Raw genomic sequence first — 25,433 nt, 5'->3', positions numbered from 1 at the left:
AATTCTTATTTAGTAGACTTATAAATTATCCTAATTGTAAAAATTAATTCAATGTTCATTACCATTCATTATTGTTGTTACAAAAAATCCAATGTACTTTGTACAAACATTTTATGATGTTATTCTTTACATTATTTTAACAGGGGATTTACTTTTATCATCATCCATGATCAATTTGCATATTACTTACAATTATTACAACATCTAGGCATTTCTGAAGTCATCAACCAACTTAAATAATTATGTATAGTCACTCTTTGATCGCATACAAAGGTAATTGATTTTTATTACTATTATTTATCGGAGTGATTACACGTGTTGTAAATTTCTAGTCTATTTCTAGTATATTCTAGTATCAATACTATTTGATATTTAGTTTGATAGCATTCAAGTGCTTTGTAAATGAGATCTTTTTAAAGAACCGAAAAAAATGGCGGGATTCGAATCTGCGTCTTTTGTGGGTTTTCCCATAAACAAATAAAATCGGAAGAGTAGAAGAAATTTAATTTTATTGTTCTGGCGGGATCACGTGAAGCCAGTACGAGGTCAGGCGTATCTCCGGAAAGGCGCAAGACGAGGGTTCGAATCCTGCCTCGTGATCGATTTTTTTCTATTCTAAAAAAAAATCTCATCAATACTATCGTGAAACTATTGAGAATACACCTTTAAATTTTCCAATAGATAGTTTCCCAGTAAAGAAGTTTAGATATATAATCACTGTCTGTATATTCTTCAACGATTAGCTATAAGGCTATAAACTATGAAGACACAATACTTTGTACTTGATGTTTTCACATAAAAAGTAGGTGTTACTATTTTGTGTCATGCTTCTAAATTCATAATACATATTATAAAAATAGTAATACTCTACTTCTTCTGTAATTTAATGAATTATATCATTTTAAACACTAGACATACTTGCAACTCTGATACTACTTGTAAAATACGGTGGTACAGTATGAAGTGATGTCGATGAATGCCAGTATCAATTGCTTTAAGTCTTACATTCAAATCTATATTTTATAATTAAACTAAAGCGCGTCACACACGGTGAAGATACTATAATATTTTATCTTAAGATACTGTAATATTTTATATTACAGTATCTTAAGGTATCCGGTATCAGCGTTCTGACCATCATTTTTCTTTTTGTCATTGCATACATACAAATGACCCGAAACACTGATACAAAATTTCGGGTCATTTGTAACAGGATGGCGGTTCTACAGGGGTCTTAGTACGCAATGACAAATCAGCGTTCTGACCATCATTTTTTTTTGTCATTGCGTACTAAGACCCCTGTAGAACCGCCATCCTGTTACAAATGACCCGAAATTTTGTGTCAGTGTTTCGGGTCATTTGTAACAAAATATTATAGTATCTTCACCGTGTGTGACGCGCTTAAATCACATAACAATATTCTTAATGTAATTGAGCAATTATAACTAAGACTCTTTCAATTTTCCATTAACAACACCATTTGAAATACCATTTGAAAGACCAGAAACACCATTTGACACTCCATTAACAACACCATTTGAAAGACCATTTGAAACACCATTTGACACTCCATTTGTATTTGTAATAGGTTTAAAGTCTCTTTCGTCAGATTTTACGTAATTTCTGTAATAGAACCTGCCAAACATGTATAGGAATATTCCAGCGTTGAGAGTCAGTAAGAAGTTGATGAATTTGGGGTAGTTGCAATCACAGAACATGACACTAAAGTTGTGGTAGAAGATAATGCAGAATTGGATCTGGAAGAAGATAATAATAAATCAGTAAATCTAATTAAAGAAACAGTTACACTTATAGTCAATGTATTGGATCTGTTAGAATATAATAATAAATCAATTAGTACAACTCAAGACAAAGTAAAACATATTTTCAATATTACTTTAGGATTCACGGAAAAGCAACCGTTTCGAATGCTTTGCTTAAACTTAAGAAGGTTAGATTGATTAGGTAATAAGACTTTAACATTCAAATATTGTGTCATTGTGTTTTGTGTTAATGAATTCAAACTGACTATCAAAATTATTATTGTTAATCATAATTCTATCGTTGAATTTAATAGAGCATTTGGTACAATCTTAATAATGATAATAGTTGATGCTGGAATTGATAAAATTCTAATTGTTATTCATATTTCTAAACGAGGGACCCATAGCACAGGGTTTACTCAGTTTGGGCTTCTGTCTCCCACTTCAGTATTATAACTGGTATTTTGTATTTTTTGGGGAAATAAAGGAATTTGAATTTTGAATTTCTCTGAATTTAATAGAGCAACTTTAATATTAACAATTATAGTTGATGCTAAAACAAGTTTAATAAAAAAAGGTAAAGAAAGAACTTACCAGTTGCAAGGTGGTGACATGTCTCTTCCACCAAAGGAATTTCTGGTATTGTGGGCCAAGACCAGAGATCAGATAGTAGGAGTACATGATGATGTGGATAAAGGAGTTTATCACACCCAGCAACGTTCCGTGGCCACCTGAAATTAATAAACACATACTTTTAGAAAATATTAAAGGCTGAAATGATATTAATTGAAATAACGTAATCATTCTTAATCATATAATTGAAGTCCCATGTCACCTAGTAGGGTAAGGGCAATGCATTATACATCTGTTTCACTGATCGATTTTCTTTAGGGACAAGTAGGTGATCAACCTTGTGTGTCCTGCCAGACCGAGACATTTGTTTTTCTTCGTCTCCACCGGGAATCGAACCCAGTACCCCACGGTTCTACGCTCACGCGTCAACCACTGTACTTAGGAGGCGGTCAAATTCTTAATCATATGAATACAGGAAAACAATATGGTATTGGTCTGGAATTAAGATTTACAAAAGGTTTCAAAGTAACAAAAATAACGTTATAAACGTTATTATTTTTTACTGCATCATGAAGGTCAGCAAACTAAGGGATATTTTTTTTGAGTAGGAGGTTTTAAGTTACAAATTTTCTGCTTTTTTATTGTAACATGAAAATCACAAAAGGTTATTTTGTTAAATAGAAAGAGTCGCAATTGGGAATTTTATATTTTAACATTTCAAGTCTTAAATAAAATTATTGAGGAACTAACCTGCCAAGAATTTAGTACCAATCCAAGCGCAAATCGGCATCATAGTGTGATGGTAAAGATGGAGGAACGATATCTGTCTATTTTTCTTCCTCAAAACAAAGAATATTGTGTCCAGTAATTCGATTATTTTCGCAAAGAAGTACCACCAGACTGCAGCTGCCATCTATTCGAAAAAAACATATATATGTAAACGTTTATAACAGTTTTTTTTTATTATCTTATATATATAAAATTCTCGTGTCACAATGTTAGTCTGCATATTCCTCCGAAACGGGTGGACCGATTCTCATGAAATTTTCTGTGCATATCGGGTAAGTCTGAGAATCGGCCAACATCTATTTTTCATATGTACCACGGGCGAAGCCGGGGCGGGCCGCTAGTTATTATATAAGGTTTAGATTTTGGGTTTCTCGTTTAGCACAATCCTAACTAAAATTATAAATGGGAAAGTAACTCTGTCTGTTTGTCTTCTTCAAGAATCAGCTACTGAACCGATTTGGATGAAATTACTGTACTAATATAGTTTAAGACCCGAGTAAGGACATAGGATAGTTATATTTGGAATCTATATAATATCCTGGACATCCCACGGGAACGGAAATATGCTTGATTTCTTTTTACAATGCGGGTGAAGCTGTGGGCGGAAAGCTACAAATATATAAAACTAGATTTCCGCCCGCAGCTTCGCCCGCGTTTTCGTAGGAAAACCCGCATAGTTCCCGTGGGATTTCCGGGATAAAACCTATCCTATGTGTTAATCCAAGTTACCCTCTATATGTGTGCTGAATTTCATTGTAATCGGTTCAATAGTATTTGCGTGAAATAGTAACAAACACACACACACAAACATCCTCACAAACTTTCGCATTTATAATATTAGTAGGATTTAAAACATTTAAAATCATGTAAATAAAATTGTAATTTTTTTCGATTCGATTAGCTACAGTGAACATTTGGCTTAATGTGTTTTGTGTAGCAAGAAATGAACAAGGAATTAACGAAATATTATCTTCGCGTTTCTTCTTCGTTTACAGTTTAATAGCCGAATAAATAACTCATTATACAATTATTACTTACAGCAGTAAAAAAACACGATTTAAATAACGGTTTTAATACAAATTAGAGTTATCCTTATAATTTTTTAATTGTCAAAGTTTTTAATAAGCACAAGCACATATCGATAATGTGAAATATTGCCTTGGTGATGAAATTAACTACCCTCATTTTCTTGTTTTAAGCTGACTGACGTGACAGTTCTAAGTACTCTACTTATGCTAAAGTTTATAATTTAAAAAGTCATGTTTTTTATGTATTATGATTGTTTTTTCAGCGTCTTTTCCACTTACCAGTAAATACTTAACAGATAAATGAACGTTCTATTTTATTTTTTATTTTATTTTTTTTACTCTTCAATAAAACTATACATAGAAAACTTATTGCTAATATACAAAACAAAAAAAAACAGTATAGTTTATTAGAAGGCCTTATCACTTAGAAGTGATCTCTTCCAGGCAACCAGGGCAAAAGGTAACAAGCCAAGCAAGGTCCCCTTTGTTCATACCCAAAACTAATAATAGGTACTGGATAATTATGATAAAAATACCTAAATTTTTTTTTGAGTTACATGATAAAATATTTAATACTTTCACTCACTGTCCACTATTATGTTTAATTTCTAATGCTCTATATTTTCTTAAAAAACAATATTTTTTAATTTATTATGGAAAAATAAACTTACCCTTCTTGCTTTCGGGCTGTCTGAATAATCGACGGGCTGACATGAGAAATTATAGTCATTCCACCAACCCGATACTAAACCCTGTAAAAGAAAATAAGTTTTTTCTTAATAACACATAAAACAATAAAAAAGGAAACCGAATCTGTAAATCACGGACGGAACAATATTATGCTATGTGAATGTCAGGATTGGCTAGTGCATTGTAATAACAGCTTTATGTCTTTATTTTAAAGTTCATATTCCATTGTAACTATTAAATGTTATTTTTATGACTGTTAAAAAAACCAAATGTCAAAGGACACAGATTTCGGTCAATGCGCCATTTGTTTTATAATGCGGAAATTTTGCTTGTACTTTAGTAAATTTCCATAATATGTCGCTTATTAGCTTTTATTAGCTTCAGCTGTATGTTTGTATGTAACCAACTCTTTTAGACTCGATTTTGGCCCACTAACTGAGATATTTAATTCAATATTTTTACACTTATCAAGGATCAGGGACAATACAATAATTTCATGAGTTTAAGCGTGTTTTTTAGTTTTATAAATTACCTATATTAGGTAACCATTTTATTTATAATAACTGTTTCATCTTAATTCGTTGTTTTGAAAATTTATCATAATATTTCAAAATAATCTACTTTTATTTCGTATAATTTATGGCTCTATAAATAATTAAATTGATCCTATAATTTTAAACTCATTATTTATTAATTAAATAAATTAAATAAGCATAATAACCTTTTTTACACATACTTAAGCCTTTTTATATAACAACTTTTTGTCAAATATTTTTTTCATAAACCCCACTTAACAAAAATAATTAAAAATATGTTTACACGTGCATATCCAGGAAAATATGATAATTATTTAACTTGTTCTTTACATACGGATATAATAAACATTATTATATGTAACACAAAAAAATACTTTTATCATAATGAACATAACTACGTTCTTACGCGTGTAAATTAAACCTACAATATACATTCGTACATTATTTAAAGTTAAACAAAAAAGTTCACGCATCGAAAAAAGCATGAAAATATTAAGACAAATCCAATCAAAATACCCAACTTTTCGGTTCTTTTCTGATCCAAACTCTAATTAGCAAAGAAAATTGTGAATCATTTCAGTTTTTGCTAGTTTCATACAAGAAACGCTCTTTGCTTTCTTCCTACAGTCACAACAATACTACAATATCTAGAACCATTAAACACATAGACCTACAAATACACCACAGCCATGCTTATTACTATTAGAGCTATTTATTTATTTATATGATTTTCCAACAAACGATACAGTCTTTATTATTTTACATAGCTTACAATTGAATACAATATGGTCTACTGCACCTTCAAAGCTATTAACAAATAGTCCTTACCTCGTAAACCAAGAAGATGCTCATCAGAATCTGCGACACATTATACACAACAATCGTGTTCTTCAATGAATAAGGTTTCCTATCTCGCATGTACCGAGGGCCCACGGACGTACAGAAGTACAAGTATGTCGCTAGCAACGTGATGAGAGGCCCTGGTCCCGACATTAACCACCAGTTTTCTGTGCGAGGATCTGAAACAAAACATTCAGTTATACTCAAATTCAAACATTTATAAATGAGACTTCTTCTAGAAGCACTTTTGCATCGTCCTAACATAGTTGTACCATTAACCACCGATTCGGAAAGCAGTTTTTACGGAGAAGAACCGGCAAGAAATTCCGTAATTGCTCTCTTAAAATCATGATGATTATACATTCGATGTAAATCTGTTTATAACGACGGCCTCTGTCTGGATTGAACCGGGATACTAACAATATAAAATATAGCCTAAGTCACTGAAGAATAATATGACGTAACCTTCTGTTGAATTTTACAAATCGTTAAATTAGTTTCGGGGCAAAGTTCATAAATAATAGAATAAAAACAGTATTGTCCACCGAAAAGGTTAGATCACAATAATTATTACATTTATTATCGACACAAACGATTTAATGGCTAGGCGTGTTAAATGTCATGGCTAGAGTAGGATCGCTTTTTTTTTAAGTTTTACTAGGTTATATGTATCAACTATAATCTTAAGCGTCTTTTATGTTTTTTTGTACAACATATCAAATGCATTTTAAAATAAAAACTAAAGTAGCTATGTGATAATTCATGCCTTTTTAAATTTTATACAAATACAATATATGTAGTTTTAAAATTATTATCGTACATGAGGTACTTCGTCTCTCAAAGATGTGTGAGTACAATGTAAATACATGTACCTTTACCTTTTCGAATCCTTTTAAGCTATTGCATAGCTTCTATCGCGGGCCTTGAGCGCGGGGACCGAATCGAGAAATTCCGTAACGAGAAAACCTCATGCTCCCCACTCCGACGGGCTCGGAGGTGTAGCTTGAAGGCATGCTATGCAATAGCTTTACCGCGGCAGTCCCCGAGTGCCACACGTCTTTTTTTTAAGCTATTGCATAGCTTCTATCGCGGGCCTTGAGCGCGGGGACCGAATCGAGAAATTCCGTAACAAAAAAACCTCACGCTCCCCACTCCGATGGGCTCTGAGGTGTGGCTTGAAGGCATGCTATGCAATAGAATTACCGCGGCAGTCCCCGAGTGCCACATGTCTTTTTTACCTTGTGTACGTTTTGGCCAACAAAGTCATGTCTCTCATAAGGATATCACACATGTCGTAAAAAACCTATTTGCCACAAATATTATACTACAATGTTGGTTATCCACGTGTTATTCTATAGATTAACGCTTACTTCATCTCTCACTGTGTCAATGTACATAAATTAGTACATTGTGGGATTTATGGTTTTATTCATACTTGAATAAATAATGTTTAATGAAAAATTATTACGATGCAATATGGTAGATAAATATTTTATATTATGTATTGTGAGATATGCTTACAGAACTAATTTAATTTAATTTAAAATCTTGTTGGAATGTTAAAAATAATGGCGTAGAAAAATATTGTATATAAAACATGCTTGGAGTTTGTTGTACTCGCTAGTCACTGGTCGTTTATTTAATTATGTATGTATATTGTAACAAAGTAAAGACAATACGAATAAATTCATTTTTGAGATCCCAACATATTTTTACTTTATGAAGGAATGCACAGCATACCCGCGAATTTCAAATAAAAATTGATGCCAATGTGCAATGGTCATAATATTTATATTATAAATATATTTTATAATATAGTTTAAATGGAAATCGTTACCACAATTGTTATTTTTCGTTCAACCACTACAAACATTCGTAGACTAATCCTAATGTATTTAGGTAATAGCTATATACCTACATAATCTTATATATAAAAATGAATCGCAAAATGTGTTGGTAAGCGCATAACTCGAGAACGGCTGAACCGATTTCGATCATTCTTTTTTTATTATATTCCTTGAAGTACGAGGATGGTTTTTATGTAGAGAAAACGTAAACATGTACCACGGGCGAAGCCGGGGCGGACCGCTAGTCTTATATATAAAAATGAATCGCAAAATGTGTTGGTAAGCGCATAACTCGAGAACGGGTGGGCCGATTTCGATAATTCTTTTTTTATTATATTCCTTGAAGTACCAGGATGGTTCTTATATAGAGAAAACATAAATATGTACCACAGGCGAAGCCGGGGCGGACCGCTAGTCTTATATATAAAAATGAATCGCAAAATGTGTTGGTAAGCGCATAACTCGAGAACGGCTGAACCGATTTCGATAATTCTTTTTTTATTATATTCCTTGAATTACGAGGATGGTTTTTATGTAGAGAAAACGTAAACATGTACCACGGGCGAAGCCGGGGCGGACCGCTAGTCTTATATATAAAAATGAATCGCAAAATGTGTTGGTAAGCGCATAACTCGAGAACGGCTGAACTGATTTCGATCATTCTTTTTTTATTATATTCCTTGAAGTACGAGGATGGTTTTTATGTAGAGAAAACGTAAATATTATGTACCACGGGCGAAGCCGGGGCGGACCGCTAGTGTACAATATATATTATTCTACGTCTTGTAAATGTTGAGTCGCAATTATAATAATGCAAGTTAATTTGTTTATTTGTTTTCAGATTCTTTGAAACAATGAAATTGACGTGTGAGATAATTGATTAATAACCCATATTCTAGATCTTTCCGATTCTATAGGCGTCTGTTACAATTGCCATTTTTATACGTTGGCCACAGACTTATAATAGAGTCATTGAGTTTATATGTTTGCTTGAACTTATTACGGGAACCACGGATCTGATTTGAAAAATTATTTCACTGATCGATAGTAAAACTAACGAGGAAGGCTATAGGCTATAATATTATATCATCACGCTAAGACCAACAGGAGCGGAGCAATGCGGGTAGAACCGCGGGGCACAGGTAGTTATTTATTAATGAACCATCGGCTCACACTCTAGCGCTGAATTTATTATACAAATCAAGGGCTATAATACTTAAATGATTTTTCTCGATACTTGACGTTTTACAATTACCATGTGATGATTATGTTTCATATTAATAATTAATATTATACTTAATAAAAAACAATAAATCTAGCTTTATCGTTTATTTTAATCGTCAATAAACATTATTCCCTATTTGAGAGCTTGATAAAAAATGTTTTGCCTTCGGTAACATAGTCCAATTTTATCAAAATAGGTACATACTACATAGATTTATCACTTCACGGATCCAAGTGGCATTTCTGAGTTACATTAGGTACTACCACAGTATTACAATATTTCCTATAATATTGTAATACTGTGGTACTACTACGAAGTTAGACGGTCAAACCATATACATAACAAATTACATTAAATAGGTATATAACTATATATATAAAACTCAAAGGTGACTGATATAGTGATCTATCAACGCACAGCCCAAACCTCTGGACGTATCGGGCTGAAACGTAGGTGTCCCCTAAGAAAGGATTTTAGAAAATTCATCCCCTAAGGGGATAAAATAGGGGATGAAAACTTATACCATGAAAATAAATCTTTTCCACGCAAGCGAAGCTGCGGGCAACAGCTAGTATATTATATAATCTTACCATCCCAATTGAGAATTTCCCAAGACCTGAAACTTGATGTTTAATATATACCTACCTTATGATATGAATAATAATAATTAATAAATTTAGCCATCTCCTTGGTTCAGTGGTTGACGCAAGAACGTAGAACCAAGGGGTCCTGGGTTCGATTCCCGGTGGAAACGAAGAAAAAAAATGTCTCGGTCTGACAGGACACAGAAGGCTGATCACCTACTTGTCCCTAAAGAAAATCGATCAGTGAAACAGATGTATGTATAATGCATCTGCCCCTTACCACACATGGGAGTTCATACTTTTTTTTTGATATTAATAAAATATACAACAGTATGTTAATCATTTTGTGAGATGTGCGATATTTACAGCTTATTTCCTTTATCATAAAATAAAAATCAAAGCTATACAACGGTGTTACCATTACAATATAAATAATTTACATTCGATACACGAAGATACTAAAGTGCATTGTATCGTAGAATACGTAACGACCAATTAACTATGAACTACAATAATATTATTTCTATCTCGTTCTGTTATACTAAATTGGATTTTCCTACTATCTATTAAAGTCTATTTTTGAATATGCAAATCAGGACCCTTTTCAAACGCTTTTTTACGTCGTAGTCATTTTTCAATGGTATTTCCTTACCGAAAGGAAGTTAGCGCGGAAAGTTTATTTTTTTTAATTATTAATATCTCAAAAAATTGCTCCTTAAATGCTCCATCAGAATCTGTAATTGCTCCACTTCTATAATTATTAGTTTATTTATAATTAATTTTTAAAAAAATGAACATACTGAAAACTTGATTTCCCTATAGAATGAAAAATATTCACTTTACATAAAAAATTTTTTTGCAAAAAAATTGCTCCCGATTTGCTCTATCAATTACAAAAAAAAATTATTTAATTTTGATAATTTTTACAATAGTTGACTGAAAAACTATGTTTACATAGTAAACTACTGCGCTGTGACGTCATCAATTATTGCTGTTGCGACGCATAAGGGCCATATTTACATGTATCAGCACTGCAGCGACATCTGTAGACCTTAATGTTTATGTTTTCTTATTTATATTATTTACTAGATTTCTGCCCGCCGCTTCGCCCGCGTTTTCAAAGGAAAACCCGCATAGTTCCCGCAAACGATAGCAACTTGACACCGAAAGATGAAACAAGCGACTGAAACACAAATTAATTAAAAATTACTTGAAGTTTTAATAATACGAATAAACGTAATATGCGAGTTTAGGGATGGGTAGGGAAATGTTTATAAACATACCTATGATAAGAATAATTTTAAATACATAATAATATCTGTTTCTTTCAACTTTTGCTAGATGAAACTCAATAATTAATTTATGTAATAAGTAAAATTTTTATGTAAAACTTATTGTCAAAAATAATTCTTTATATAATTATAAAGAATTATTAATTATACTCTAGTGAAAAATTTTCAGGTGATTATATAAAAGTAGGGCTCAATTTTTTTCGCGAACCCTACTTCTAAATAATTACCACTCTTCAATAATTTAAAACTCCTTTACTGAATCCCTTCACACCCTGAAATAAAAAGTGCATATTAATTTTTCTTATAGTAAACAGAAATTCAAATTCAATTATTAATACCAATTCAATACTTTGATGATGATTGACAGTAGAAATATTTATTAATTGTTCATTATTATTGAATAAAATAGTACTTACACTTGTTATTCAATTGTTGACTCAATCACTATCCACACTAATATTATAAATGCGAAAGTAACTCTGTCTGTCTGTCTGTTACTCAATCACGCCTAAACTACTGAACCAATTTTCATGAAATTTGGTATGGAGATATTTTGATACCCGAGAAAGGACATAGGCTATCTCGAGAAAATGACGCAATCCCGGAAATCTCACGGGAACGGGAACTATGAGGGCTTTTCTTTGACTGCGCGGGCGAAGCCGCGGGCGGAAATCTAGTAAATAATATAAATAAGAAAACATAAACATTAAGGTCTTAATAGATATCGCTGCAGTGCTGATACGTGTAAATACCTATGACCCTTATGAGTTATGCGTCGCAACGACAATAAGATATATAGATTAACAATGTATGTGTTGATTGTGCATTTGTGATGAGAAAATAAATAAATTTAATTTAATTGTTGATGTCACAGCGCAGTAGTTTACTATGCAAACATAGTTTTTCAGTTAATTATTGTAAAAATTATCAAAATTAAATAATTTTTTTTTTGTAATTGATAGAGCAAATCGGGAGCAATTTTTTTGCAAAAAAATTTTCTATGAAAAGTGAATATTTTTCATTCTATAGGGAAATCAAGTTTTCAGTATTTGGATTTTTTTTTAAATTAATTATAAATAAACTAATAATTATAGAAGTGGAGCAATTACAGATTCTGATGGAGCATTTAAGGAGCAATTTTTTGAGATATTAATTGGTCGCGCCAATATAAAAATATACGTAAATATATTCTTCGATATGAAAGTGGACTGTATTTAGATCTACGTGGTGTTAGCAAAGAGGGATAGACAGGATACACACGGCACGTACCTCGTCGGAGGGAGTAGCGTCCAGAACACACGCGCCGCCACGCGGTCAGGGTCCTCCAGCTCGCGGCGGGCAAGAACGGCGTCCAGTCCCACACTCCACACAAACACACACGCGGCGGTGAGCGCGACCAAGGGCCGGGGCACGGGATACCCCGGTGGTGTTACAAGGGCACAATGCCTGATGATCTAGAGAGCCTCGTGGAAGCTCTCCGGCGGTGGCCGAGTCCCGAACCTCGCGAAGGAACGGAGCGAACCCGACTGACTCCAGCGACACGAACGTCGCGTTCACGTCTTATTGGACGTGTCACGTGGTTAGTGACCACGCGATGATTGGTTGTGCTCGTATGTAGGGAAGGATGAAGGAACACACCACACAAATAATAAACGTTTAATTTCTACATTTACTATTTTAATTATATTGGCGTTACCATATCCACCCGCCCTAAATGGGTCACCATTTAAAACCAATCATAAGGTACAGCGAAAAACTATGACTCTAGGATCGCATAATGCGCGCGGGTTGATAAAAGTCCTAAGAGCCACGGCGGTAATATAAATAACAAGTTCTATGGCTCTAGGAGCGCAAAATGCGAGCGGGATAATAAAAAATCCTAAAAGTCACGGCGGAAATATAACTAACAAATTCTATGACTCTAGGATCGCGTAATGCGAGCGGGGTATATAAATTCCTAAAGTCACGGCGGTATTACAACTAACAAATTCTATGACTCTAGGATCGCGTAAAGCGAGCGGGGTATAAAAAAATTCCTAAAGTCACGGCGGTATTATAACTAAGAAATTATAAACGAAAGCGGTGCAAAACTTAAAATTAAACTTAACTAACTGCGGTAATATACTTAATGCGATATAACTATTGTCTTGGAAGCGGACATAAACGAACGACCGGGCGAAGGTAAGTTCCCTTAGCGGTTCTAACTGTACAAACGCGCGCGACGTCGTCCTTTGAAGGATGTACTTTCTCTACGACGGCTAAACGCCAGGTTAGGGGCGGTGTATTATAATTTATCACAACCACGACCGTTCCAGGAGTAATAGGTGTGGAAGGCGTATTCCATTTCTGCCTAACCTGCAAACCGTGTAAGTATTCCAATCTCCAACGTTTCCAAAACGACTGAACTAACTTGTCCAGTAGCGAATGCCTATCAAGCAAACTGACGTGATCAGATTTGACTTGAGGCGCGGGTAATGCTAGTAAAAGCGCGGTAATTAAAATAACACGAAACAAATGCGTTATGGTATTCATATATTTAATATGATAATAGTCAATGATCATGATAATTTTGTGATCATTGCGCGGTAATATCACTGGATGCTTATGTGCATATTCCAGGGCGGAATCGCTTAGACGTCCGATGAGGATAAGTCTGTTGCGAATAAAAGGCCTCAAGCGGTTGAGAGCCTGCGAATAAAATTTATAAAAGAGTATATTATAATACTCCTCTGCAAAATATTTATTTTGCAGGGCGGGAATAATTTTATTCTCAGCGAAATTAGGTTCCTCTACGGTCATCATAACACCGCGGCGGGTTAATAATATAAGGAACCTATCGTAGGGCGGTATCGTATAAAGCGCAATGCTTTATAGGCGGGCACACAGTGTGTGCTAATAATTTTCGTTCGGGAATGTCTGCAATAGACTCACCATCGAGACTCCTAAGAGGCCATTCAGATGGGTCCGAACGAGCCCACTGGGGTCCGTGGAACCACAGAGGGTGCGGTACGAGATTTTGTGGCATAATGCCACGCGAAAGAACGTCAGCGGGATTTTCAATACCAGAAACATGGTAGAAATTATCTGATGGGATGTTATACACGACTGTGGGAGCAGCGAAGCCCATCATGTCCCACAGACGGGCGGTAATTGACAAGATGGAGTGCTTAGTGCACATCACATCGGCGGGAGCGGTAATTTTAAAATAAAAAACAATTATGAACAGTAGACCAATGCAGACCAAGTAATTTATGTTGCACGGTCTTATCAAACTCCACCGCGGAGGGTAAAAGTTTGTGCGAAGCGGGAAGATTATCTAACACATTTTTACTACTACTATTCCATTTAACTAGATCCCACTGAGCTCCCTTAAACAAATCGATGAGCTGCTGCGACGCGGAAACTGCTTCACATTCCGTGGGAATAGAGAAGGCGATATCATCCATATACAACGAGGAAGACGCAATGCTACTCGCGAGCAGATATTTCGCGCCGTCATCTTCTATGAGCCGTCTTACCGTGCGCAGTGCATGATAAGGACTAGACTTGATGCCGAAACAAACTCGATTAAATTGATAAAGAAGCAGCGGATCCTGCGGGCTGAAACGATATAAAAAACATTGAAAACGACGATCAAACTCACGCACGAATATCTGCAGGAATTGTTGGCGGCAATCGGCGGTCATGGCAATCGCGTGGAGACGAAAACCTAAAATTATTGTAAACAAATTGCCTTGTAAATTCGATCCAACATGCAGAAGGTCATTCAATGAACGCTGGCTTTCAGAAGTTGGCATGCTAGCATCTAAAACCATGCGCAGCTTAGTCGACGATTTATCCTCTCGCAGAACAGCGTGATGCGGTATAATATAAATAGGTGTAGGGTCACGCGGATCATACGGAGGCGCGGGTGAAATATAATTTTTTCGTTAGATAATCTTTTATGACGTCATCATATGCCAACCTTAATTTAGGTGAAGCTTGAAGCTTTCTTTCGAGGCACATGAAACGTTTTGCGGGCAATATTAAATGAGTCACCGAGAGTGTAGAAATCATCCTTAAATGGAAGCGAAACAATATATCTACCACTCACGGGGTCGCGGGTTGTAGTTAATTTATAATATTCTTTACATTCAACATCATCGGGATGTTGAACGGGCGGTGCGGTAGGAAGCTCCTCGAGCTCCCAGAAACGCCTGACTAATGAGTCAATAGCGGCGGTCTCTTGAACGTGACAACACGTCAAGGGCGGTTTATGTATGTTAGGTATGGTGGGTACTGAACCCATTATTACATAGCCTAACACCGTGCGCAATGCAGCGGGCGCCGACGAGTCACGAGATTCATGAACTACGTCGGGGAGAAGCAGATGAGGGAACAGAGAAGCACCGATTAATAAATCGATTTTATTTGGCGTACCAAAACTCTCATCTGCGAGCGGTAAATGCGAAATATTCGATAAGACAGAAGTGTCTATAACAGCGGTAGGTAATAAATCCGTAACATGATCAACAACTAGCGGTGAAATATTAAAAGATATGTTGTTGTCAAGACGCGAATAAAATTTTATATTTACGGAATTACTATTTATAATTTTTTCTGAACCACCGAACCCCTTAATAATAGTACGTTCGGTTTTCTGCGGTTTAATACCTAAACGTTCACAACATTCATTCGTAATGAAGTGACTTTGCGAAGCGGAATCTAAAAGCGCGCGAATAACAAGCCGTTCGCCTTTACAATTATAAGATACGACTTCAGCGGTTGATAATAAAATAGTACATTGTTTATTCGCGGGCGCGTTGCATTGAAATGCGTTATCAGTATCAGCTGTATAGCTAGCGGTACATAGCGCAATGTCGGAGCGGACGCACTCGCCCGACGCGGACGGCGCAGGCAACGGCGGTGTGCTGCGCGGCGGGGGGTGAGACGCAGGCGCGGGAATGGACGATTCGCGTTTCAAATGTAACATCGTATGATGTTTTAATTTACAAACGCGACAGCCAGAATACGACGAACAACTAGAAACTCGATGTTTTATACTGAGACAATTTATACACGCGTTTCTATCCTTTACGCATTTCAAACGTTCCTGCGGACTCATTTTATGAAAACTCGAACATTTATATAAATTTTGATGCGTAATATTTGTACAAAGACAACTATATGCGGAATCAGCGGTTGTTACGTAAGACTGATACTTAGGAGGAGCAGACGAGATATTATTTGAACTGCGGTTATAATTATTATACTTTCGAGGCGGTTTATTTATTCCCGAATTTGTGGAAGGATGAATGCGTTCTAATACCTTCGCACGAGTTTGAATAAATTGAACTAAATTATCAAAAGTAGGCATTTCACTACCAAACTTTGTCTCGAAAGCGCGAACAGTATCTGAATCTAACTTCTTCAACGCGATATGAACAATCATTAAATCTGTAATATTATCTAACTTTATATTTTGTAAGGCGCGCACTGCGCTAACAAAGTTATCTGTAAATAAATCAAAGTTTGTTGCGGACGGAGAATGCAAAGGTTTAAAATCAAACATTTGATTTAAATACGCGGAAACCAACATACGTTTATCATCATATTTATCTTTTAAAGTTTGTAATATTAAATTATAATTTTCAGCGGAGGGGGTTATACCAGCTATAACAGTTGTGGCCTTCCCCGTTAATTTACCTAGTAAATAATATAAACGCTCGGCATCTGTAAGGCCGGGATTGTTATGAACAACTGATTCAAAATTCGAAAGAAACAGCGGAAATGAGCGAATATCACCCGAAAATGGTACTAATTCGATAGGCGGTAATTTAGGCCTATTTTTATGCAAATTATTAATATCTCCGTGTGACGGACTTGGTTGCGAATATTGCGATTTAATTCTTTTAATCCTGCTATATAAAGACTCGAATGCAACGAGGCTTTTATAATCAGGTTTCGCGGTAGGTGTTAATAATAATAAGCGAGTATTGTATTCGTCTAAACACTGTTTATAATCATCGCGTAATGATTCTACCTGCGCGGACTCGTCAAGGAAACTTTCCATAAGCGCAGCGTTGTTTTGAATGTTCAAAGACAAATCATAAATTCTTTGCACCATTTCGAATATAATTTCGCGTTTAGCTAATAACATGGATAACTGCGAATCATTTATATCTTCCGAATCATTAACATCCGAAGCGTCACTATCAGGTAACTTAGTCATTTTCTTAGGCGGCATTTTTAATAACAAAAGTATATATTCAAACAGAGAATGTTACAATACAAGTTACAATAACAAGTAATACGACTAAATAAAGTAGGTCAGCGACGCAAGCGTAATATGAACCGAGTATGAATTTTCAATATGGTCGGATTATAACAGCGGATCGCGGAATGACCTAGATAACGTTATAAATTTCGAGTGCGGGTAGCGGGTAAATAAATATGATGAAATATGTTCGATTTATAATGATTTTAGCGTTATAACTGCGGATAAACGATATGAATATAGTTTTAATTAACTATTTTAATAATAATATACGCGTAACTTAATGTTACGGGCGGAATAAAATATATTTTAAGCAAAAAATAATAGATGACGCAATGTCGATCTATGCGGTATATTATAGTTATTTCACAATGAATGTACTATTAAATCGCTTATTAGGGCCTACAATGAGTATCCTAATAAGGGCGGGTTTAAAATATATTTTATATGAATAGTAGAAGACGCATTGTCGTTCTATTATATGCGGTATATTAAATAGTATTTCGCATTGAAGATACTACTAATCGCTTATTAGGTCCTACACAATGAGTATCCTAATAAGGGCGGTGGAATCATCAGGTATTATCCGGCTCGAAGTGACCACTCAATGGTCGCGCCAATATAAAAATATACGTAAATATATTCTTCGATATGAAAGTGGACTGTATTTAGATCTACGTGGTGTTAGCAAAGAGGGATAGACAGGATACACACGGCACGTACCTCGTCGGAGGGAGTAGCGTCCAGAACACACGCGCCGCCACGCGGTCAGGGTCCTCCAGCTCGCGGCGGGCAAGAACGGCGTCCAGTCCCACACTCCACACAAACACACACGCGGCGGTGAGCGCGACCAAGGGCCGGGGCACGGGATACCCCGGTGGTGTTACAAGGGCACAATGCCTGATGATCTAGAGAGCCTCGTGGAAGCTCTCCGGCGGTGGCCGAGTCCCGAACCTCGCGAAGGAACGGAGCGAACCCGACTGACTCCAGCGACACGAACGTCGCGTTCACGTCTTATTGGACGTGTCACGTGGTTAGTGACCACGCGATGATTGGTTGTGCTCGTATGTAGGGAAGGATGAAGGAACACACCACACAAATAATAAACGTTTAATTTCTACATTTACTATTTTAATTATATTGGCGTTACCATTAATAATTAAAAAAAATAAACTTTCCGCGCTAACTTCCTTCCGGTTATTTCCTTGCTTATGAATATATTTTTCTTAACAAAATTTATTTTGACTTCAATTTTTTGCATTCATAATCGAATCGAAGTTAATTATTTTTGAATATGCATCGAGCCGTTAAAATTTATGACCTGCGATTTTGTAAGTCAAAGTTGTTTATTACTATAGTATTTTGTAAAAATATTTCAAAACTGGTATTATCATTATATATTTTAATTATTTATAATCTGTAGAAACAATAATAGAATAGTCCAGAAACATCACCAAACCGGTAATAAAACCGGTTAACACAATTATTTTTCTATCATTATGTAAGTTTTATAAATTAAGGGATTTAAAACGCAAATTCTATGGAAAATTTAAGCCAAGACTTACAATAGGCCGAACCTGAATTTTGTGCGAAGTATTTATATGTAAGTATGTAATAATACAATACTTATCTATGTAAAAATAGCGTGTTTTATGAAAACTTTTTTGTAAATTGTAGAACAGAGGAAAGTGCATTGGAAACATTTTTCAATTATATAAGTAGCTCAAGAATTTATGGGATAAGCAGAGACAAATTTTCCTTAAATTTAACTTATTTCAAAGACCATCGAATCAATATTGAATCTATTTATGCGTAATAAAAAATAAATAAAAGGTTACATCATGCACAATAGTTAATTTACATAATATTACCTATTACGATTGATTCAGCATTTTAAATAAAAAAAAATAAAACCGGCAAAGTGCGAGTCAGTCTCGCGCACCGAGGGCTCCGAACAAAACATACTTTTTATTATGTTATAACTCTAAAATATATGTTTTAATAATTTTTCTCCATCTGTGCTTACCAAATTTGAGATTCTGTGTTCACGGGAAGTACAATGTAGGTTTTGATTCCCTTGCGAATGTCGAAATTTGCGATAATTTGCAGCATAAACGGCAGCTAAATCGTTTGATTGCGTTGGCTTATAAGTTTGATTTGTTCACAACATCAAGGGACTATGTAGACAGAATAATTCGATTTCAATTTCAGCTTTCTACCTCCACGCGTTACTCGGAAAAAGGGTGTTGCCTGTCAGACAGATGGACAACAAAGTGATCATTTAAGGGTTCCGTTTTTTTCCTTTTGAGGTTCGGAACCCTAAAAAAGACTACGACGTCACACGACGACACAAACAAAATTTATTTCCTGCAGATTAAAATAAATGTCAAGAAAGGAATAGATAAACTAATTAAAATATTAAATTAATTGTCAATGACATTAAATAATGAATTCAAACAATGCTTTATACATAAAACTATATTGAGACATCTCTTATATACAGCTTTGCTATGCTTTTTATAATTATTATTGTAGTTCAGGATGCCAAACGATCGCGCTGCGAAGAGGGTGTACATGAGCAAGCCGATCGGTAGGCGACCCGTCGGCCGACCTCGTCACTGTTGGAAAGACGAAGTCCAAAAAGATCTGCCCCCCTATGCAAGTTGCTGTCTGTTAGCGTAGCGTTCAATAGAATAGACTACGAATGTATGAGATTGACGCGTATCTACAGCTTACGTCAATCTCATACATTCGTAGTCTATTCTATTGAACGCTACGCTAACAGAAAGCCACTTGCATAGGGGGGCTGGACATCTTTCAAGTAGAAGACCTCAACACCAGGGCGCTAAGGCGTGAAACCTGGAAACTTTTGGTGTCGGAGGCCAAGATCCTCTTTGGGTTGTTGCGCCGATGAAGTAAGTAAGTAAGTAAGTTCAGCAGGCTAGATTACAACAAAAGAGATAAAATTAAAAGGGAAAAATGAAACATCATGAATTATTTCAATATATTACTCTATTGCTAGCTATTAATAATGGTATAATCTTAGTATAATGCAAAGATTACATTGGTATGTATATTTATCTGAGGTATTTCCTCATATCGTATTACGTGTTATCAAGAAAATCCATAATAGAAACAAATGTAAGTGTAACAAGTTTTACTTCTTACAAATTATATTATAGTATCTATACATTGTCGATAAACATATCTTACTATACAGGGTGTCCCACTATTGGTATACCTACTAAGCGCGAAGGGACTTGTAGTTTTGCATACACTGATCATGAAAAAAATACTTAAACAACAAAATTACGTCAAAAATTTTTTGCTAAATTTTTCCTGAAAAACCATGTTTTCTTCTCTGGCTTCGCGCAGCCGGCATATCGCTTCGCTAATGTGAGCATTTTGTCTGTGAAAACATAATCTTAAACGATAGTTCACGTGCTGGTGGCAAAGCTGGGCGGGTCGCTTGTTAGGGGTGTACACTGTACACCAAGAGTTTTAAGACTTCATCTATTTGAAAAAAATACGTCTGGAATTTTATAAGTATTTTTTACGTACTCAGCGTATGCAAAACTATAACCTCCTTTGAGCTTAGTATACCAACAGTGGGACACCCTGTATAATCAAATATCTTACGTTTAACTATATTATACCACGCGAAAATTTTGTAAGTCCTTCACATAAAATAGTATTCTTTCATTCAATTTAAATTCACAAACTTCAATTTCACACAAAATTTGTTTGAATTAATAGAATACTTGTGTATAGTGTACAGTGTATGTTTAGTAGGTATACCATGCAAGTGTATGCGTGGTCTAGTCGTATAGGATATTAATTTTCAACGGAGTGTATTTTCAACAATATTTTTAGTAGTATACAAAATGTATGTACCTGTGTTTTTCAAAGGTAAAGCCACACGTGTTTATTCTCACCTCAGATCAGTCAACTTTGATGTCATTAAATATTTGATTCTTAGCAGGTAGAGTCTTAGTAGGTAGGTAGGTAGGTTTCTTAGATTTGTTCTCATGTAATCGTGAAAAATAAATATGTATTAATTACAAGTTTAATACCTACATTTATTAAAAGGATGAAGGATATGTGAATGCATAATCTCCTAATTTATAATATTAACTTGAAACTATACTCAATTCAGAATATTATGTTTTGATTTTTTTGTATACGTATATTTGTCTTTTTAAATTATCAATTAAAATTTGTATACTTATATGTGTAAACAAAATTCACACTATAAATTAATCGTCCTGCTAATTACTTGGTTATTATTGAGACACTTCTCAATTAATTCAATTTTAACGACATTATCATAGCAATATAATGGCTTTCTACAAATTCTTCTCTATCGTGAAGTGAATGCTCCAAATTAAATTATTTAACATGGATCAAAACAAATTTTTTGCCTTCATAAATACAGAAAAAAATCTTAGCTTTTATAGCAATTCTTGGGTTAAAAACACTATTTATGAGGTTAATTAACGATTCTATGTCTGTTTACAGCATACATACATAATATTATTATACTTTGGGTATAAAAAATACATTCATGCCACATTTCATAGGCACTTAAATAAAAAATACATTTTTAAAACTAAACAAAAAACGATAAATGCACAACTACATAAATCCAAAGATATTAAAAATTTATAGATATAAACATCGCAATAACTATTAAAATTATAATTTATAAGCAATATAAATATATATATTATAAAAGCGAAAGTTTGTATGGATGTATGGATGTATGGATGTATGGATGTTTGTTACTCTTTCACGAAAAAACTACAGAACCGATTACAATGAAATTTAGCACACATATAGAGGGTAACTTGGATTAACACATGGGATAGGTTTTATCCCGGAAATCCCACGGGAACGGGAACTATGCGGGTTTTCCTTTGAAAACGCGGGCGAAGCCGCGGGCGGAAATCTAGTATAAATATAAATCGATATATATGTATTTACAAATTGCAACATCGGTTACCAAATCCCATAATTTCAAAAACCTTGGAACTAACCTTCATGTTAAAATGTGTTTTATATGGGGATATCTTAGCATGTATATGATAATCTGTTGTACACGAAGAAAAACAGTATTAACTTGATATTACGATACAGATAATTAGATGTAAAGGAAATGTACAGGAAAATTATTCACATAGGTTTAAAGAATTTTAAGTTTAACTTTTAAATGAGAATACATTTAAAACTTAAAAATTACCTTAACATGAAAATAATTAAATGGAAAGAAATCAAAGAAAAATAATCACTTCAAAATGAATACTTTTTTATTTATAGTCCTACATACTTCTTATTTAACTAACGCCAAATAAACGATACATATAACATCATTTAATTCTGTTTTAAAGTTGTAAATTTCCAAACTTGTTTTTAAAACACAATAGAATGGAACTTTTGTACACGGAACCTATTCGGCTAGAAAATTCGATCTCAGTTAAAAAAAGACAAACGATTAAATCCATACTAATATTATAAATGCGAAAGTAACTCTGTCTGTCTGTCTGTTACTCAATTACGCCTAAACTACTGAACCAATTTGCATGAAATTTGGTATGGAGATATTTTGATACCCGAGAAAGGACATAGGCTACCTTTTATTTCGGTCCGCCACGGGCGAAGCCGGGGCGGACCTCTAGTTTATTATATTTTATGTTAAAAGGTTATGTGTTATATCATCCCGTTGCTAAAGTTATGTGTCAACTCGTTTTATAATCCTACTAATATTATAAATGCGAATGTTTGTGAGGATGTGTATGTGTGTGTTTGTTACTCTTTCACGCAAATACTACTGAACTGATTACAATGAAATTAAGCACACATATAGAGGGTTACTTGGATTGACATAATTATAGGATAGGTTTTATCCCGAAAATCCCACGGGAACGGGAACTATGCGGGTTTTTCTTTGAAAACGCGGGCGAAGCCGCGGTCGGAAAGCTAGTATTTATAAATATTTTGTGTAGGTTTATTGACTCCGGATCTTTACGAATAAGTTAACTGATAATCGATTAAGAAAACATTAGTGTAGTGTGAAAATCTATAAGTTTGTTTAATTAACGTATATTACATGATATTTTGTCAAGTTGAAATACAGTGGGTTTCCAATCATCTCAGAAATGGGGCCTTCGGGAGTTACCCGGCCTTTTAGTCCTGTCTGAAATCTACTCAGTGTTTTCAGTGACGTATATATAGATGTTAAACTACAGCAAATAGTTTAGTATTTGGTGGTAACTGGTACATAAAAGATGGGCAAATACCACGGTACGAATTCGAATCGTATAAATCTGAACTTCCTGAAAACATTTTTGTTTTTCCAAGATATTTTGAAAACCTATTAAGAATCATTTGATATAAATACTATAGTTATATGTTACTAACAAAAGATTTAGTTATTTCATAATCTATCTGCATTCAAAATTTCAGGCAAATCCGTTAATAATTTTACGAGAAAACATCCACATAATTTTAGTAGACCAAAAAAAATTCCTGTCGTTAACAAAAACTATTATTATTCATTTAATGCCTATGAATTCTTAATTTCAACAAATTATTCTATACGGATTTTAACTTTAAAATATTCCACTAAAAATGAAGCATAAATAGGAAATAATCTATACTAATATTATAAAACTGAAGAGTTTATTTGTTTGTTGAACGCGCTAATCTCGGCAACTATTGGTCCTTTTTTGTAAATAAAATAAAAATAAAATTTGAAAAATTCTTTCGGTGTTAGATAGCCCATTTATCGAGGAAGACTATATATCAGAAGAAGAAGAAGCTATATATCATCACGCTAAGACCAACAGGAGCGGAGCACTGCGGGTAAAACCGCGGGGCACAACTAGTATTAATTATCGAATCAATAGTTATCAATTAGCCGACATTTAAACTCATTATATACTTTTTATGCAAAGGTCATTGTCTTTTAATGTGTTTTTCATTTCAAACACAATAAGGAAAACGGAAAATTGCATATGTCAGTTATTATACTAACAAAAATGTTATTTTAGTAAAACAGGTTATACTACTACTACTACTGTGCCTAGCCTTATCCCAGTTCACTTGGGGTCGGCTCTCCTCGTCATTCTTCGCCAGACATCGATTCCGGGTCGTCGAATCATTTACTTGAGCTTTCTTCAGGTCTTTGGTGATAACAGACATCCAAGTTTGTAGGGGTCTACCTCGCTTTTTCGGTCCAGAATCTATGGCCAAGACTCGCTTGGTCATGTGCTCTTCAGGTCTTCTCATCACGTGGCCATACCATTGGAGACGTCTTTCCGACAGCTTCTCTTCTATTGGTCTTATCTTGAAGCTACCACGGATATGAGTGTTTCTCACTTTGTCGGCAAGGGTAACACCTCCAGCCCATCTGAGCATCCTCATTTCCGCTGCGTGTATTTTTGTCGCATGGGCCTGTTTTATGCCTGTTTTAGGCCAGCATTCACTACCGTAAATGAGAGCTGGGCGGATCGCTGTTTTGTATGCCTTCCCTTTCACACGCACCGACATCCTGTTGTCACAGAGTACGCCGGACAGTTCCCTCCACTTCATCCAGCCAGTGTTGATGCGGTTGGTCACGTCTGCATCAATGGTACCGTTGTTACTTGTTAGATATAACAAAGCCTAGGTATTTAAAATGGTCGACAGTGTTAAGCGGGTGACTTTGAAAAGCGGGTCTTTTAGTAAAACAGGTTATGATTCAAGATACATAAACATAATATTACATTAGCTTTAAAAAATAATAAACAACTATTTTTGGGCGTGGGTCTTCTCGATTGTATAATTATTGGCAAGTAAAAAGTTATTGGCAAATTTCAACCTTTATGTATTAGGTAAATAAGTAAATATTAATCTATACTAATATTATAAAGAGGAAAGGTTTGTATGTATGGTTTTCACGCATAAACTACTGGACCGATTTTGATGAAATTCGGCACAGATAATCTTTAGACCCTGAGAAAGAACATAGGT

At 34.7% G+C, this 25,433-nt stretch overlaps 1 protein-coding gene and 1 pseudogene across 2 annotated transcripts in view; both read right to left on the bottom strand.

Annotated features, from left to right (window-relative positions):
• Positions 1–1,390: 1,390 nt before the first annotated feature.
• LOC149484890 (very long chain fatty acid elongase 7-like) overlaps positions 1,391–25,433 on the bottom strand; it is a 53,417-nt gene continuing 29,374 nt past the window's right edge. For both annotated transcript variants that reach the window (XM_089701218.1, XM_089701219.1), the window contains exons 3-7: positions 6,208–6,398; positions 4,825–4,905; positions 3,087–3,249; positions 2,358–2,494; positions 1,391–1,757 (exon numbers count right to left, since the gene is read on the bottom strand). In XM_089701218.1, the coding sequence (XP_089557344.1) occupies positions 1,446–1,757; positions 2,358–2,494; positions 3,087–3,249; positions 4,825–4,905; positions 6,208–6,398 (884 nt within the window). In that variant the 3' untranslated portion in view covers positions 1,391–1,445. The remainder of the gene's footprint in view (positions 1,758–2,357; positions 2,495–3,086; positions 3,250–4,824; positions 4,906–6,207; positions 6,399–25,433) is intronic.
• Positions 24,521–25,067, bottom strand: LOC149484891 (uncharacterized; annotated as a pseudogene).

This window comes from Colias philodice, chromosome 11 (assembly GCF_061535455.1).
Source record: "Colias philodice isolate Cphi_HAF_F1 chromosome 11, ilColPhil1 Martin Lab GWU primary, whole genome shotgun sequence".
Taxonomy (NCBI): domain Eukaryota; kingdom Metazoa; phylum Arthropoda; class Insecta; order Lepidoptera; family Pieridae; genus Colias; species Colias philodice.
The sequence above is the reverse complement of the archived record's forward strand: the minus strand, read 5'-3'. Positions and strand labels throughout refer to the sequence as shown.